Here is a 16,927-nt window from a genome sequence, read left to right on the forward strand (position 1 = left end):
CTGAACTCAGCACCCAGGGCACTGCTGGGCAGCTTCTCCCAGCTGAGCCTCACTCACCAGCTCTGCCCAGGCATCTCCCTCCCTCTGGGCAAGCAGCAAGCCTGTCCTTCCTCCCTTATCAGCCCCAAATAGCTGTGATGTGATGTATTGCTTTCCCTCCTCAAACAAATTACATCAGAAGAAGGAAACAGGAATATTTTTTTTTCTCTTGTCTGGCATGGAGGTCTATGAGCAAGATCTCTGCAGCCCTGTGTCCATGCCAGGAGTTCATATCCTCTTAATGCCTCCTTAGCCAGCTGCCACTTTCTGCTGTTGAATAATAGATGCCATTGGTGCCCTTCCCCTCCTCCATCAGGGGCTTCACGGAGCCCCCCAGCCATAGCCAGGGGGCCCAAGGACCCCCACACGAAATCAGATCCAGCTGGGGAAGGAGAATCTGGCTTTCACCCAGGGACACAGATGGGGAATACTCAGGGGACCAGCAGGGCTCGCTCCGTGCTCGCAGCAGCAGAAAACAACTGGGCCACCTGCACATGATCCAGGGTGGCTGTTCCTGTCCTGGAGCCCTCCAGCCCCCCAAACCTGGAGGTTTTTCACCCAGGGGAATGAGCCCCACTGGGAAGGTTGGGTTGAACCTGGCCACTGCTTCCCTTGGGCAGTGGCCACTTGCAGGAGAGGGCAGGCTGTGAAGGAGCTGGTGGCCCTCCACAGCTTCCTGCAGCTTCCTGGGAGGCTGTGGTGCCAGGGATCTGTGGGGACAGCGGTTCAAAGAACACACAGCAAGGAGCAAACCTCCAGCAAACCTTCTGCCATGTCCTCCTGGTTCCAGCAACCATGAAAAGTGCCAGGATCCCAGTCTTGGCATCAGCCCCAGTGCTAGCACCTGTGGAAGTGAGTCCGGTCTCAGTCCCAGCTCCAATCCCATCCACGGTCCCATTCTCGGGGCAGAGAGGTGGGAGGGGTCCTTTCCTCGTCCTAACTCCAACCCCATCCCCGGTCCCATCCCCGGGGGAGGATCTGGGGAACAATCATCTGTCTCCAATGTCAGTCCCAATTCTGATGCCATCCACGCTCCCATTTCTGGAGGATGCGGGTATCCAGCCTTTATTTCGGTGCCATTCCCGGGGGACAAAGGGGACAGCGGTCGGTGTCCGGTCTCGGTCCCAGCCCCAATCCCATCCATACTCCCACCCCCGGGGCAGGGGGCGGGGGGTCCTGCTCTAGCCCTAATCCCGATTCCATCCATAATTCCATTCCGGGGGGGGAAAGAGAGGGGGCGGCCGGACTCCTGATCCCACGCACGTTCCCATTCAGGGAGCAGAACTCCTGTCCCGTCCCCGGGGGAAGGGGCGGTCCCGGCCCCGGGAGGGGCAGTTCTGGCCCCGGTCCTGCCCCGTCCCAGCCCCGTTCCCAGCGCCGGGAGGGCGGTGCAGCCCCACGCCCGCCCCGTCCCTGCTCACACGCGGCGGCGGCACCGGGAGCGGCACCGGGAGCGGGGAAGGACCAAAGCCGGGCATGGCACGGCCTCCGCCGCCCTCCTGAGCGGGGCCATCGGCGCTGAACCCCCGGCACGGAGCCCCCGGCTCGGCACCGCCCGGTGAGAGCGGCCGCAGCGGGCGGGGAACCGCGGGGGAACCGTGGGGGAACCGTGGGGGGATGTGTGGATGGACCGTGGGGGGATGTGGGGGATGTGGAGCTGCATGTCCTGCCCACGCCAGGGAAGGACGAGCGGTGACCTCCAGGGTGGGGTGGGAAACTCGTGCCTGGGGTGGGAGTGGGGACACGGGTGGGGGGACACACGTGAACAGGGGACATGGGCACACGGGCGGGGCACACAGACATGGGTGGGACACACGGACACACGAGCGGGACACACAGACACTGGTGGGACACACAGACACTGGTGGGACACACAGACACGGGCGGGACACACACAGACACTGGTGGGACACACACAGACACGGGTGGGACACACAGACACAGGTGGGACACACACAGACACGAGCGGGACACACAGACACAGGCGGGACACACACAGACACGGGTGGGACACACAGACACAGGCGGGACACACACAGACACTGGTGGGACACACAGACACGGGCGGGACACACACAGACACGGGTGGGACACAGACACAGGCGGGACACACACAGACACAGGTGGGACACAGACACGGGTGGGTCACACAGACACTGGCGGGACACACGGACACGGCTGGGACACACACGGCTGGGACACACAGACACGGGTGGGACACACCCCCCCCCCGTGCGCACACGGACACATGCACGTACTGACGGCGGTGGCACTTGTTGCTGTCCGGGTGACACGGGTGACACAGGGTCCCGGTACGCCCAGAGCGGGGAGTGCGGCGCTGCATGCACAGAGCCCAAGCCCAAGTCTCCTGCTCTCCTCTCAACCCCACATACTGCCCCTAAAAGTGCCCCTAAAAGTGCCCCTAAAAGTGCCCCTAAAAGTGCCCCTAAAGCTGCCCCAAAGTGCCCGAGGACAGGGCAGGGGGACCAGCAGCCGGCCCGGAGTCGCTGGCATGGGCGGGTGCCGGCACAAATGGTTCAAAATGGGGACTCAGGGAAGCCTCCTGCTCCTTTTGCTCCTCTTTACCTGAATTGTTGGGTTTTTCACGCATTAATTCACGATAATATCTTTCCTGCTCAGTTTCTCCCTTCCCTGGGGAATTCACTGGCTGTTTACCCGTGATTTCCCGTACGAGCTCTGGTTAAACCATGGAGCTGATCTCTGCTTTGCTCCGCGTGTTTTTCCACCTCTTTGCATGCAAGGCTCCCTATGTAATTTCTTTGGGAGTGTTTTAATATGCACTGCAGTGGGTGATACTCTGATTTCAAACTTTCTAGCAGCTCCTAAGCTCCAGAACGCCCTTCTTCCCAGAGCTGGGCACTGACTGACATCACTGCAGGAACAGCTTTAGGGGAAAAGCATCTTACTTCTCTTTCTGCTTCAGTTTTCTTATCAGTTTATTGCAAAAGCCATTTGGCAGCCCAGTGCCTTCCTGTACAGGAGGTGAGGAGCAGCAAACCCGGCTCTGGGGGGCCAACAGCGTTGGGGGATGGTGGCCCTAGCTCGTGGTCACTGCTGCCGAAATTGGATTGTTTCATTACCACCAAATTCCTCTTGTTTTCCCTCAAGCAAAGGGTGGCTGATAGGTTAAGGGGCTCCAGTGCAAAGGGAGAGACCCCAAAATGCGCTGAGCCCCAGAGCGTGGCCCCATCCCGGGGCTTAGTGGGTTATAAAGCCCCCAGAAGGATTTCTGACGGTCGTGGCACTGGGTGACTTTATCCTGTCTCTGCCCAGTGCGATTTTTATCTCGGGTTGTTGACACGAAGCCAAAGCCATGAATAGTTCTCTGGCAGCGGAGCGTGCTGCCGGCCACACTGAGCTCCCTCCTCAGTGCTGGGCAGCCCCCACTGAGACCTGAATGGGAACCATGAACACCCTACTGCCTCCAAAATATTATCCCCCAAAGTCCACCCCCTGTGGGGTATTCTGGTGATGCTGTGGTGGAGCCAGGTAATTGTGTTCTCCTAGTTGTCCCCCAGAGTGCCTTTGGTTTTTCCAGGGTGATTGTGACTCCCTTGGTGTGGGCAGGAGGCTGGGAGGTCTCCATGGAAGGAGATGTGGAGCTTGTAGGGTTACCAAATTGGCCAGAAACTGGTCCCACACTCATCTCACTGACTGTTGCTTCCTCCAGTGAGCATCGAAAGGTCATGGAGGGCAAAACCAAAGTCAAACTCCTGGAAGAAACACCACCTTTCTACCACCAGGGACCCTAAAGGATGCAAGTGCTCTGTTTCCCCCATGGAATAAGTAAAACTGGGAGTTTGAGGGCTCAGATGGGATCCATCCCAATCCCACAGCAGGGAAAAACAGGCAGGGAGCATCATCTTTCCTGAAGCAGGAGAAGTGTTAATGAAGGGATTAAATATTGGCCAGGGTTGATGTTTACTTCCAGAAGGATCCATCCCCAGAGCCCTGCCATGCTGGAAATTGAGTCAGGTTCAACTGAAGGAAGGTGGCCTTAATTAGTGTTGTCACTGATGGTTTTAATGCTTTTTTAATTCACTTTAAAGCCACAGATTTGGTTAATTTGATTTCCCATGGTGTGGAGCAAGGCAGGAGGTTTTGGTACCCCCTGGAAAGTGAAGCCTGGAAGGTGGATTGATTCAGGGAGGAATTCAGGGGATTTCTTGGGGGAAACCAGAAATTTCCAGAAGAAGTGATTTGTCTCAAAGCAAAACATTTACTTGACCTCCAAACACAGCCATGAAGTTCTTTCAAACTGGTATCTTTTCTCCAGACTCTCTCTCCCCTTTTTAGCTTGGATGAAGTTACTGAAAAACTCCCTGAGAAACCAAAACACCCCCAGAAAAACATCTTTCATGGAGAAAACAAATTCAACTCTGCTGTTTCTTAGCCTGACGACAGGAGGGGAAACTGAGGCACGTGGCTGCTTCAGTGGAGAAGTTCCATTTCTGGAGTGGAGCTGCCCTCCAAAGGTGCTTTTTTGTAGGGACGGAAACACAGATTCCTGGCAAGGTTTCGGTTTAAGTGAGGTGTTCTGGCTACTTTGGGGATGCAGGAAGGGGTGGATCACACCCATCAGGGATAAAGGAAGGATGTTGCCTGGCAGGGAGATGGATAAAGCCCCTTTATCCTGGCTATCCTGGAAATGAGTTTTGGAGGTGTCTTGCCTTGGGATCACTGGAGAGAAACGCTGGGGATGGTGGAGCTGGGACAGCTGGGGAGGTCCTCAGCCCACACAGGTGGCCGGGGCCAGCCTGGGGGAGAAAGGCTCTAAAGGTCACAGAAAGTGGCAGAAAGGATCCAAAGGGAAAGGGCAGATGAAAACCAGGCAGTTTGGGCAGGCTCAGATTTCGGCTGGATCCTGTCTCACGGCTCCGAGCAGACGGGCTCGGGAGCATCCGAACGCGTTGCCTGTTTGCTTTGGGTCGTGAAGGGTTTGAACCACAATCCCAGGGCAGGGAAAAACGATTCCAGGTTCCAGAGCCTCGTGTAGCTCCTGATCCTGAGCGAGGATTTTGATGAGTCTACTAAATGCCTCTGAATTAGGGCAGGGAAAACACCCACGTTCCCCGTGTGTCCTTTGGAAGGGAGTCAGGGAGAAGATGCGGTGAATGGATCGTGGTTTCGGCCTCTAGCATAAAACAGTGTGCTGTGGCACAACCAAGGGCTGCCTATGGGAGGTCCTGCTGGTAAATTAATCCACATTAATTATTTGGGAAGGCAAATTAAACCTCATTAGCCCCCTGTGAAAAGGTATTCATCGCAGCCGTGGTTTGGTTGCGCTTTGTTGTCTGCCTGGCAAATTCCTGAGCACGAAACATGGCTGGAATGCTGAGAAATGGAGTAGAAATCAGGAGTCAAGGCCTTTACTTGGCAATTCAGTGCCTGTCCCGTGGTCTCCCTGTGGAGGGCTGCCCATCCCTCGGCTGCCCATGACCTTCTCCCATGACAGCCCCCTCCTTTCCCATATTGGCTGATCTAAATATCCCGGGCAGATACAGTTACAGGAGCATTTTGGGATGCTGACTTCACTTGCACATGCCTGTGGGCACTTCATTTGAGGGCAATGATCTGCCCAGGCTTCTCTTCTCACCAGGCTCCTCTCCTGTGCTGCCTTCATCCACTGGCACTGAAGGAATTTTTCTGGGAAAAAACTCGCATGTCCCATGGGATAAACAGGTCCAAGGCCACACTGCAGAGAGAGAGAGATGGTCCAGCCACTGCAACCTGCACGTGGTTCAGCGTTGAGGAGACCATGTGTGGATGGCTAGAGGGCACCCAAAAAGCTGTGCCTGGTCACCTGCATCCAATGCCAGGGAAAAAACCTCCCACTGTGACCTTGGAAGGGGCTGGAGATGCAGCGATGCAGATGCAGGCGGTTCTCACCAAAGCATGGTGGTTTGTTTGCTTTTGGCGATCACAGAAGGGTTTATCCCGCTTGGCATCCTCAGGGATTGCTGCTGCTTTCGCCCTGCCGGGGGTTTGGGGTCACATCGGGGCTGGCATTGGTGGGCACAGCAAAGGGCAGTGCCAGCTGCCAGCTCTTGTGCCTTCACATGCCTTGGCTGGCCCTGGCCTCTCAGCTCGCTCCCTGCGGATGCAGCGGCACTGGGGTGAGGGGCTGGACTGCAGCCACGGGCCTGGCACACACAGCAGGTTTTGTCCTAGTCATTCTGGGCAAAACTAGGGTAAAAAAGGAAAAAGAAAGGCTTTTGCATTCCCAGAAGGAAAAGGAGGGAGAGCACGACAGCAAGGACAAGGCTCCATTCAAACCAACCAGCAAACAGAGTTTGCTCCTTGTCCTGAAGATGGAGATGAGGACCTTGGCACATCCCTGGGCAGCCGGAGGAGATTCCTCACCTTGGCTTACGGATGGATTGTGGTTGGGTTTTCTTGCTGGTGTCTCAGGAGCCTGTGGGAAGATGAGCTGGAATTCAGGGTGATCTCCCCCCATCAGAGCTGGGTTATGTGCAGGGGAGAGAGGGAATGCAGATGGAGAAATCCCATGCCAGGCTGAAGCCTCTGGAACTCTGTAACCCTTCTCTGTGCTTTTCAGGGCATCTTGTGTGGCTTCCCTCGGTCACGGTGGCCTGTCCAACCCGTTTCATCCGCTGCCAGGTCTGCGGGCAACCTCTCTCTGGTTGGCCACAGATCTGCAAAGCTCAGAGGGAAGGAAGAAACTGCGGAGAACAGCAGCTGGAAAATGTTTTTCCATCTGCCAGAGCTCTGTTAACCCTCTCCATCCACAGCCACTCTTCTGAGGACTCGGGGGAAGCAGGATGGGAGCAAAGCTGAACTGAGTGCAGGAAAAGCAAAACCCCGAGGCCAGGACAGTGCTGGCTCCTGATTTTCATCACAAAGTGGTTCCCGAAGTTACACTGGGGTTTTTGCAGATACTGCAGATTAATTGGGGTGTGAAAGTGTGTGTGTGTGCAGTTTCCACCCCTGTCCTTGGGAAGTGTGAGCCTCAGGCAGCATTGTTCCTGCTCTGCTCCAAGGGGAAAGCAGCAGGATGGGGGAAACATCATCAGGGATGTCAGTGCACTTCTGGACAGGTTGTTTGATCCAGTCCCTGGAGCAAGGACTGGACTTATCCCCTTGTGATGGGCTGGAAGCATCACTTCATCCCTTCTCCCTCAGCAAACAGCTGTCAGGCTCCTTTTTAGTACCAAAAGTGCTTTACTTTGGTGATAAATCATCCAGGTTGGCAGCTTCCAGGAGGATGTCATTGCCTCCTTCCCTACAGGATCTGAGCTGGAGGTAGGGGCTGGACAGCCCTGGATCTGGTGTTTGTTTTACAAGAAAGGGCATGGCCACACTGTCCCTCAGCATGGTGGCACCAGGTTAGAGCTGAGTCCTTCACCTGAAAAGACCAGGATTGCTCTTCCCCACCTAAAATCCCAGTGAGGTTTGGGTCAGGGTACATCCCACACACTCATTCCAAGGGCACCTTTCCTCAGACCTTTTCTCCTGCAGGAGCTCCTGGTCCCTGAGCTCCTGGGCTGGATTCATCTCCCTGTAACCCCCCATTTCCACTGGCTTCCCGTAAGGCAGGGAACAGCAAGGGCATCAAACCAGCTTCTCTTACGGGAAGGGAGGAAATGCATTTTAATTTGATTCCTGACCCATGGACTCGCTCTGAGATCGTGTGTCAGCAGAGCCCAGGGCACAAAAGGGCCCTTGTCCCTCCTCTCAGACAGGCTCTGTGTGTCTGCAGAGACCCTTTCAAGGCCATTTTTCTCCTCCCAGCTAATCAGTCCCGTGCAGAAACCAGCTCTGCACAAGCAGGGCTGAAGGCCAGGGAGCAGGACTGTGACCTGGCCACCATCAGCCCAGCACTAAACCCATTAAAGACCCTTCATCCTCCTCAACAGCCAAGCCAGGCAGAGCTCCCTGTGGAGCATGAAGAACATGCTCCTTTTGGCAAGGTTTGATTGCAGGGCCTCCGGGTGGACCTCTGAAATGGGGGCCAGTCACGAGGATTGCTTGCTGAAATTCCACTTGCTAATCCTTTCTGCCTGGAATTTAGCAGGACCCATTTTTAGTGGTGCTCAGCTGAGTCACTTGTGGCTGGTGAAACGCAGAATGGAGCATCTTTTCCAGTTCTGTGATGCAGGAGACCAAATTTCTGTGTGGACCTGGTGGAAGGGTGGTTTGGGACCTCAAACTGGGCTGCAGGAGGTCTGAGGTGGACTCCCACACGTGGCCTGGGGTTTGTTGGTGACTTTAAAGCAGCTCAAGTCTTGCTCTGTACTCTAGAAGCAAAATGAAGTTAAATAAAACTCACCTCATCCACCTGACCATAATTCCTCCATTCCAGGGACTGCTCAGTTGTGTCACCAACACCATGAGGCCATGGTGTCTGCGGTCAGTGATGTGCTGCCCTCTTGAGCCGTTGTCTCCATGTCCTTACAGCCTCTTTGCTTTCCCCCCAGGGTGATGGAGAACCTCACGACTCTAGCCTGGACCAGGATCATCAACAGCTCCTCGGACCCAGGTGGCACCGATGACAACCCCTACAAGTGCATATTTGATGAGGACTTCAAATACATCCTGCTGCCCGTCTCCTACGGCATCGTGTGTGTGGTGGGGCTCTTTCTCAACCTGCTGGCCCTCTACGCCTTCATCTTCAGGATCAAGACCTGGAATGCCTCCACCACCTACATGTTCAACCTGGCTGTATCCGACACGCTCTACGTGGTCTCCCTGCCCCTGCTGGTGTACTACTACGCCATGGGGGACAACTGGCCCTTCAGCGTGGGGCTGTGCAAGATCGTCCGCTTCCTGTTCTACACCAACCTCTACTGCAGCATCCTCTTCCTGCTCTGCATCAGCATCCATCGCTTCCTGGGCATCTGCTTCCCGCTCAAGTCGCTGCAGTGGGGCCAGGTGCGCCACGCACGCCGGGTGTCGGTCGTGGTGTGGCTGGTGACCGTGGTGTGCCAGTCCCCCGTGCTCTTCTTCGTCACCACCAGCGTCAAGGGCGACACCATCACCTGCCACGACACGTCCAGGAAGGACCTCTTTGGCCAGTTTGTCATTTACAGCTCGGTGATGCTGGTGCTGCTCTTCTGCATCCCTTTCCTCATCATCATCATCTGCTACTGCCTGATGGCCCGGCGGCTGCTCCAGCCCACCCGGGGCATTTCCCGCCTGTCCCGCTCCAAAAAGAAGTCAGTGAAGATGATCATCATCGTCTTGGTGGTCTTCATTGTTTGTTTTCTTCCCTTCCATGTCACTCGTACCTTGTACTACTCCTTCCGGAGCTGGGACCTGAGCTGTCAGACCCTCAACGCCATCAATTTGGCCTACAAGGTGACTCGTCCCCTCGCCAGCACCAACAGCTGCCTGGATCCCATTTTGTATTTCTTGGCAGGGCAACGATTTATGAAGTTTGCGGGCAACAAAATGCCAGGGAAGCCTCAGAACGAGGTGGCGCTGGGCATCGTGCCCAACAATCACCTGGGAACCAGCAGCGACACGGACACGCTCTCCAAGGATCTGAAATCCTAGCTCTGCTGCGCAGCAGAAGGGTTTACCCTGGGTGTGAAGGGAGGGCAGGATGCTCTGGGGCCCAAGGCTTTGGGTGTTGGGGGTGCCTGGGCTAGCACCCACTCCAGCGTGGTCCGTGTCAAACGCACTCTTCTGCTTGTTTTGCTGTATTGTTTTCAGGAAGATGCGGCCGTGGTTGCACACATGAACCCTTGTCTCTGCCCCTCTGATCAGCACTGAGGTGACCAAACCTGGGGGGAGGGGGGGGAACCCCGTGCCCTGAGTGCCTTGAATCATTCTCCAAAGCAAAAGCACCGTGTGCAAAAGGCTCCCCTACAGAATTCCATCTGCAGATTGCCTGGCACCGGGAGAGCAGGAGTTCCTCTGTGCCTTGGCAAGGCAGGAAAGGCTTTGGGGGGATGAGGAGAGTCAGCTGCAGTTCTGCTGAACAGCTTGATGCAAATGTCAAGGACAAGTACCACCCACAGCAGGAAAGGGTCTCCCACAGCTTTGCATCCCTGAAGAAATGCTCTCCCAGCTTCAAGCTGGCAGAGCAGGGATGGGATTCCCAGCTCCTGTCCAAGGGCTGGCTTCTCATTAACCAGGGTGCTGATGGGCATTTCATCCCACTGGAGTGCACTGGTAGCAGCCCACTGGAGTTTACTGGTACCATTGAGCAGGTGCCCTGAAGGTTTCTCCAGTGGGGCCAACATCTTCCAAAAACCCCATTAGAATGCTTCCTAACAGCAGCAGTCACCCTTTAAAAGCTTTTAGGAACCTGCTGCTTCCAGCTGCTGGCTTTAATAATCATCTCCAGCTTATTAAAATTTAAGGTGAGCTCTTCACATCTTGTTTTTAACCCCGTTCCTGGTGACTCATGTTTCCAACCCAGCAGCAAAGACCAGTGTTCCTCCCCTTGGCTGAACGCTGCCACATCCCCATTGCTGTCCCTCAGAGGAGACAAAATTTGCCAGCACTATAAAGCCTGGGTTGAGGAGCTGTAAGTGGTGCTGAGCTTAACCCCATTCTGCCTGGATTTGGAAAAAAATGTCCAAAAAACATTTCACCAGAAGGTGCTCTTGGTGTTTTTCCCTGTAAATGTTGGGTTGGAGATCCCAGAGCCCAGGTCCATGGTTTCCCTGCCAGGAGGATGCTGATTCCTCCCCCCAAAAATGAAAATTTGCTTGGGCTGCAGCACTGCACGAGTCACATTTTGTAGAAGCTCTATTTCAGGACTAGGCAAACACATTTGATGTTGGCTTAGGCCAAGACCTCAGTCCACCCCTTAGTTTCACCCATCCTTTCTTCTTGTGAGGTGGTTTGGTGGAGACAAAGCCATGTCATGATGTCACCAGTGTGTTCAGTCATGGGTGACTGGGACCATTCAGGGTGAACTGTGAGGTTCCTGTGGTCCCACCCCCAATGGGGGCTCTTGTCCCAGCCAACAATGTCACAACCACAGGAGGCAAAGGCAGACAGGACATTTGCAGGGTGGTTCATCCCACCCTCGAGTGTGTTTAGGATAGGATTGGGTTAAGACCAGACTTGCACCATGGCAGCACCTTCATTCCTTTGTTCTTGTGAAGGGAGCTTGGCTTTATGGTGAGGGTCATGGCACAGTCACTGGGGTGAGACAAATAACTGGGAGAAATGAATTCAGCCAGGGCACTGGACTGGCACAAACATCACTCCAGGCCAGTCCTTGCCCGGTCTCCCACACTTGCCAGAAAGCAGCGTGGACACGTTACGTGCTCTGAATAATTCAGCAAAAACATACCCAAAGTTTCCTCCTGGGGTCCTGCTTGGAAATCCCACCTCCACCTCCCTGTGGGCTGGCTTGGAGCCACCACCCTGGGCAGCACTGGCAGTGCCATCAGGGGTGTCCCTCCGTGATCCTCATCCCCAAGTGATCCCACCGGCCAGGTGCAGAGCAGTTGGAGAGGTGCCAGCTGGAAATCTAGCTCTAGACTTTTTGTTTTTGTTTGTAAAAGCACTAACTTATACTAGAGAGAGAAAAAAAAATGGAGTTTTATGACAGTGACTGTACATTTTTATTTTTGTAACATGCAAACACCTCGGATTTCTGATAAAATGAGTTTATTTCTATTACAAGCACTTCTCTGCCATCTCCTCTGGTATGTACAAAGATGGGTATTGGGGGTAGAAATTGAGTTGTTGAATGCCATGGAAATATTTTAAGCTCCAGGTACAGCTGTCCACTCCTCTGTGCATCTTGATCTCCATCTAATTCAATGAACTGGATCTCCACTCTTGATTCAAGATTTTCACGGGGCTGGTGCCCCCAGTTCTGGCAAAGCCCAGGTGCAGAGACAGCTCTGTGGTCATGGCAGGGCTTCACAGGGGACAAAACCCCTTGGAGAGTCACAAATTATAAAAAAAATAGCCAACTGTTTTGGTTGGGTCTCTGTGGTCTTGGTAGCTTCTCCTAGGCTGCTCTTGTTGAAGACTAGAAAAAATCGTTAGATTAAGTAATTAATTAACAAATCTCAAAAGAATTAGTCTCCCATCCCCTAGACCTTTTCTTTTTTTGTTTTTCTGGTTCTCCCAGCCACTCAGAAGACACCAAACCAAGGTGTTGCAAACCTCTGGTTCTCAGAGGCTCTTCACTTTCCCCTGCAGACACCAGGAGGTTTCCTGAGCCTAACCACACTCCCCATGAAAAAATACATTTGGTTTCAATTTAGTTTTCATTTGGTTTGCAATTTATCTTGGTCCCCAGCCTGGCTTTCACTGGGCCTTTCAGTGAAACAAGGCTCGGGACACACTCGGCTCCATGGATGTGTTAATGCCAAACTCTGGCCAAGTCACCCTGAAGTCTGCTCGGGAATAATTTGGGCAGCTCAAAGAGGAGCTGACAAAGGATATATGGATGAGGTCTGTAAATATAATTTTATGGAAACCCACTGCTCTGTGCACCCCTGGAAATGTTCAAGGCCTGGCTGTGCAGGGCTGGTGCAAGGTGTCCCTGCTCATGGCAGGGGCATTAGAATGAGAAGATCTTTAAAGTCCTTTCCAACCCAAACCTTCTGTGATCCCATTACTCTCTGGTTCTATGAATTCCTTCATTTTTCATCCTGAAGCTGTTTTCAAGTCAATTTACACTTGATACCCCAGCAATGTCTTTAAGGGGCAGCCACAGTCACTCTTCACCCCACCGTGGGACAGAAGCTCTTCGTGGTCCCCTGCACCAGGGCAGAAAGCTTTGCTCTGCTTACTCTTTCCAAGAACTTCGTAGCCCTTAGAGCTGCCAAAACACAAAGTCTCAAAAGCATAAAGCCAACGAAATAGCTGTGAGCCTTGGAATTGCTAAATCAGATATCCCAGGATGCACCCTCTGAAAAGCCCCTCTTGATTTTCAGCCCAGGTTTTGGGGTCTCTTTCTGGGGGCAATGCCCAGGGGCCAAGGGCTCACACGGGAATAGGTTTAACTTCTGGGATTTAGAGCATCATTCCCAAATCTTTACTGCAAAGACCCTGCCCAGCTCATACCAGCACTGAGTCAGCCAAACCCAAGAATGTGAATTAAGGAAGAAAAACAACCACTGATGAGGAGCACAGAGAAGCAAGCAGAAAAAAAGCCACCCAGCCATGCCAAGTGGTTACAAACCACTTTTTCTAAATATCCCTTAGCACAGGGAGCAGGAAGCAACAGTTAAGAGTGCTGATGGTTTCCTGCCAAGGAGACAAATCTGCCACATGGGCTGGAGGGATGCACACTTCTGCTGGACCTTCCCAGCATCCAAGTGGAGAGCTTTTCCTTCCTGATCATGCCTTTCTAGGAAGCAGACCCTTAGTGGGACAGTGGCAGGCAACAGGCCATGTTGTTACTGTAAACAATTAGTGCATCCACTTCTTTCTCCAAGTCCTGTCTCCATTTTTCTTCTGGTTTTCTGCCTTGGGGCTGGATTTTCCTGAGGAACAAGTCTGTCTGTCCCTCCAAGTAATTTCTGAACTGGTTGGCCAGTTAGATGCAGGGACAAAGTCGCCACACTGTTGAGCTCCTACAAATTTCATGGGAAATCGGGACATGAAGGAGAAGGAGCCAAAGGAATTGTCACCCAACAGCTCCAAATTTGTTTTAGACAGCAGAGAAACCTCCCCCATGCCAGAGCCTGAGGTGGCTTGGGAGGGAGAATGTCCCTCTCACCATGATGTGTGAGGGAAGGGGACAGGCCCAAAGGCACCCACCAGGCCACAGCTGTGTTCAAACACGGGGGCAATTCCCAAATCCCACAAACCAGTATTTTTGCAGAAATTCCCCCAATATGGACAGGCCAAGGCAGAAGTTGCTCAGGGAGAAACCTGAGTTTCAAACCAGTGGGTGTTTGAAATAACATGCCAATCACCCAGCTTTGTGAGGAGATTATTTGAAGACTTTCACAGCTTCAACACCGATATTTGCAGACTCTGACAAATAAATGCTCAGGAAAACCTGAAAATTTTAAATACCCCTTTTTAAAAATGTTTTCTCCTCAGATATCTGCAGTTTTAAGCCCTGGCTAAGCACCAACATTTTGGGGTGTGCTTTGGGGAGCAGCTGACTGGGTGGGTTTTGCAGCCTCCTTTGATGCTGCTAGTGGGAGAGCAGGAGATTCTCCCACCAGATCCTTCTCCTCTGCTTTTGCCACTCACTGTGGAAAGGCACCGTGTCACAACCCCATTCCCAACCCCCCTTAAATCCTGGGGGAGCCTCGAGATGCCCTCAAACCACCTTTGAACTTGGAAAGAAAGGGGTGAGGGGTTTTCAGCTGAGATCTGGGCCACTGGGGGGGACCTTGGGAGATGGTGGAAGGTACATGGAAAATCCTGGGCCCAGCAGTGCAAAATCCATCCTGGGCTGATTTTTAATGGAGAAACAATTTAGCTGAGTAGGCTGAACCTGCGGCAGCAGAGTCCTCTGCTGGTGCCAAGGAGATGTGCCAGCAGCAGGGTCCTTGTCCCCAGGCTGGGGTTGTGGCACTCACAGACACTCAATGCAGGGTCCTGATTTTCATCCACGGGACTTTCCAGGGAATGGAGAAGTTTTCTGTTCACTTTGACATTTCCCTTGTGTGGTTTCTCCTCACATGATCTGTGGTTTTAATGACAGGGGAAAATCCTGGTCACCATCAACTCAGCATCCAGCCTCCCCTCTGCTGTTCCAGCTCCATCCCTTCCCCCAAGGGAAGTCTTGGTGCTCATTTAACATGCTGCCATCCTTTTTCTCAGCTGGGACAAGTGGGTTGGAAACTGGCTGGGCACCATTAGGAAAAGATGGATGGGTGTGGATGAGGTGGAGGCCAATTGGCACCCACCCTGGGAAGGACCTTGGTACGTGCCCTTCACGGCGGGGCTTCCCCACCATCACTGCCTTTGGAAACGAGATTATTTCAGGTGTCCCTGATCATTCATTTGAGCCCTGAGACTCCCTGCAAACCCTCTCTGCTGAGAAGCAGGAGGATGGGATGTCTCTCCTAACCTTCTCCAGGTAAGCAGCTCCACCACCGCCAGCCGGATGCGGTCCTTCCCCTGCTCCTGCTCCGTGACTTGGGTGCGTTTGGCAGCCTGGCAGCAGGACAAGGCTCCACATGTGTGCCAGCACACCTGTTTGCAAATAGGGTGTGGGCTCAACACCCCTCATGGCCTGTGGAACGAGTCCATCTGGTCCCAGATGAGCCCGAGAGCTTCGGGATGGGACTGCAAAGCAGGTTGGGGCGTCCGGCTCTTTGGTGTCATCCTGTCACTGCAGCCTGCAGGGCCAAGAAGAAAGGCTGCAAGAAGGGGGAGGTGCTCAGGGGATGGAACCATGCTCTTCTGGTCCTCCTTGGGCAAAGGAGTGGAGACAGCCCAGCTGGGAGTTGCTAAATGACCCGAATTGTCCCTAAATAGCTTCTGCAGCCCCGTGCTCAGCAAGATGCCGATACTCGATGCCTCACCCCCCAGCATCCTCCGAGGATGAGCTCACAGGGCTGAGACCTAAAAATAACTCACTGGGGGCAGCGGGTGGGTGGGCATAGCTGTCACTGCGCCATCAGCATTCCCAAGCCCGTGTTTCCAAGCCCATCTGCGCTCCCATGCTGGCCCCAAACCCCTCTGGCACACGGCAGCTGCTCCACAGCATCCGAGGAACCGCGAGGGGTTGCCAAGGGAGTCTCAAAAGGCCTGGAGCAGCTTCCCAGCTTGTGCATCCCCATCTGCTCCTCCTCAGGCAAATGGGCTCCCAGCAGGGTGGTCTGGGCTCGGGGCCCCCTCTGTGGTCAGCTCTGGGGGTGATGCACCAGGTGTGGGGAGCAACAGCAGTGCCAGGGGGGTGGAACCTCTGGGATTGTGGGCCTGGATTGAGCAATGTGAGGATGATGCCTCCAGCCAGGGCCGTGGGCAGCAGTGAGTGCCCATCTCCCAAGATGCCAATTCCATGTGGTGATTAATACCCCTCTGTCCTGACCCTCATCCAAACTTTATGAGGTCATTTCCTCAAAATCCATCATCCCTTCCCAGGCAATGCTTCCCAGATGTTGCAACCCCTCTCTGCATTTCAGTATCTGGCTGGTGATGTGAGGCAGCACAAAGCCTGGAGTGAGAGCAGCACGTTCCAACAATCCCCTGAAGCATCAAAATCCCCCTCATCACCAAATCATTTTCACTTTTTGTCCCAATTATGGTAACTCTTCGAGCATCCCCAGAAGGCAGCTGGATTGAAATGTGCTGCAGATTTGGATTTGTAGCAGCTGCTTTTCCTCCTGGTTGCCCGTAGATGGAGGAAGAGCACTGCTCCCCTCTGGGTTCCTCATTCAGCCGCCTGCTTGATGGGGGAACGTGGTGTTTTGGGGGCTCGTGGTGTTTTGGGGGTCTCCTTTGGCCCATCAGATGCTTGGTTTGGGTGATTAAAGCCTGTCCTAGGAGAGATGTTGGCTAGGACCTGCACATGACCCCAGTATGAACCCACAAGACATGGGGCCCTCCAGGACCCCATGGACCCTCTTGAGGCACTCCAGATGCCCAGGTGGCCACATCCAGATGGGCATCCCCAAAATAAATCCAGCTGGTGACATCCAAGGAGGGTGAATCATTCCAGGTGAGCGCTACACAAAGATTTACCACCAAGGTGTTGCTCTGCTGCTCAGACACTGATGTTTAGTTGAGGGTGGAAATATTTTGGGGAGGAACAGAGAAGATGGAGATGGAAGTGCCCAGGGCCAGGTTGGAATGAGCTTGGAGAAACCTGGGACAGTGGAAGGTGTCCCTGCCCATGGCAGGGGATGGAACTAGTTGATCTTTAAGGTCCCTTCCCACCCAAATAATTCTGTGATTTCTATAAATAATTCCCAGAAAAACATCATCATCTTAGGAGATAGAATTATTCCCCATCCTG

The 16,927-nt window shown here is 53.7% G+C and overlaps 1 protein-coding gene across 1 annotated transcript; it reads left to right on the forward strand.

Annotated features, from left to right (window-relative positions):
* Positions 1-1,449: 1,449 nt before the first annotated feature.
* Positions 1,450-12,493, forward strand: P2RY2 (purinergic receptor P2Y2). The gene is made up of 2 exons (XM_014253629.2): positions 1,450-1,597; positions 8,499-12,493. Exon 2 carries the CDS (start codon positions 8,503-8,505, stop codon positions 9,574-9,576), a length of 1,074 nt encoding a protein of 357 aa, XP_014109104.1. The 5' UTR covers positions 1,450-1,597; positions 8,499-8,502; the 3' UTR covers positions 9,577-12,493.
* The last annotated feature ends 4,434 nt before the right edge of the window (positions 12,494-16,927 follow it).

Source organism: Pseudopodoces humilis, chromosome 2 (assembly GCF_049639895.1).
Source record: "Pseudopodoces humilis isolate 2021_Gansu_Grassland_sample_001 chromosome 2, ASM4963989v1, whole genome shotgun sequence".
Classification (NCBI taxonomy): Eukaryota; Metazoa; Chordata; class Aves; order Passeriformes; family Paridae; genus Pseudopodoces; species Pseudopodoces humilis.

Bases quoted from the DNA above. Each gene is read 5' to 3' on its own strand.
- P2RY2 (XM_014253629.2), top strand. From the start codon at position 8,503: ATGGAGAACCTCACGACTCTAGCCTGGACCAGGATCATCAACAGCTCC.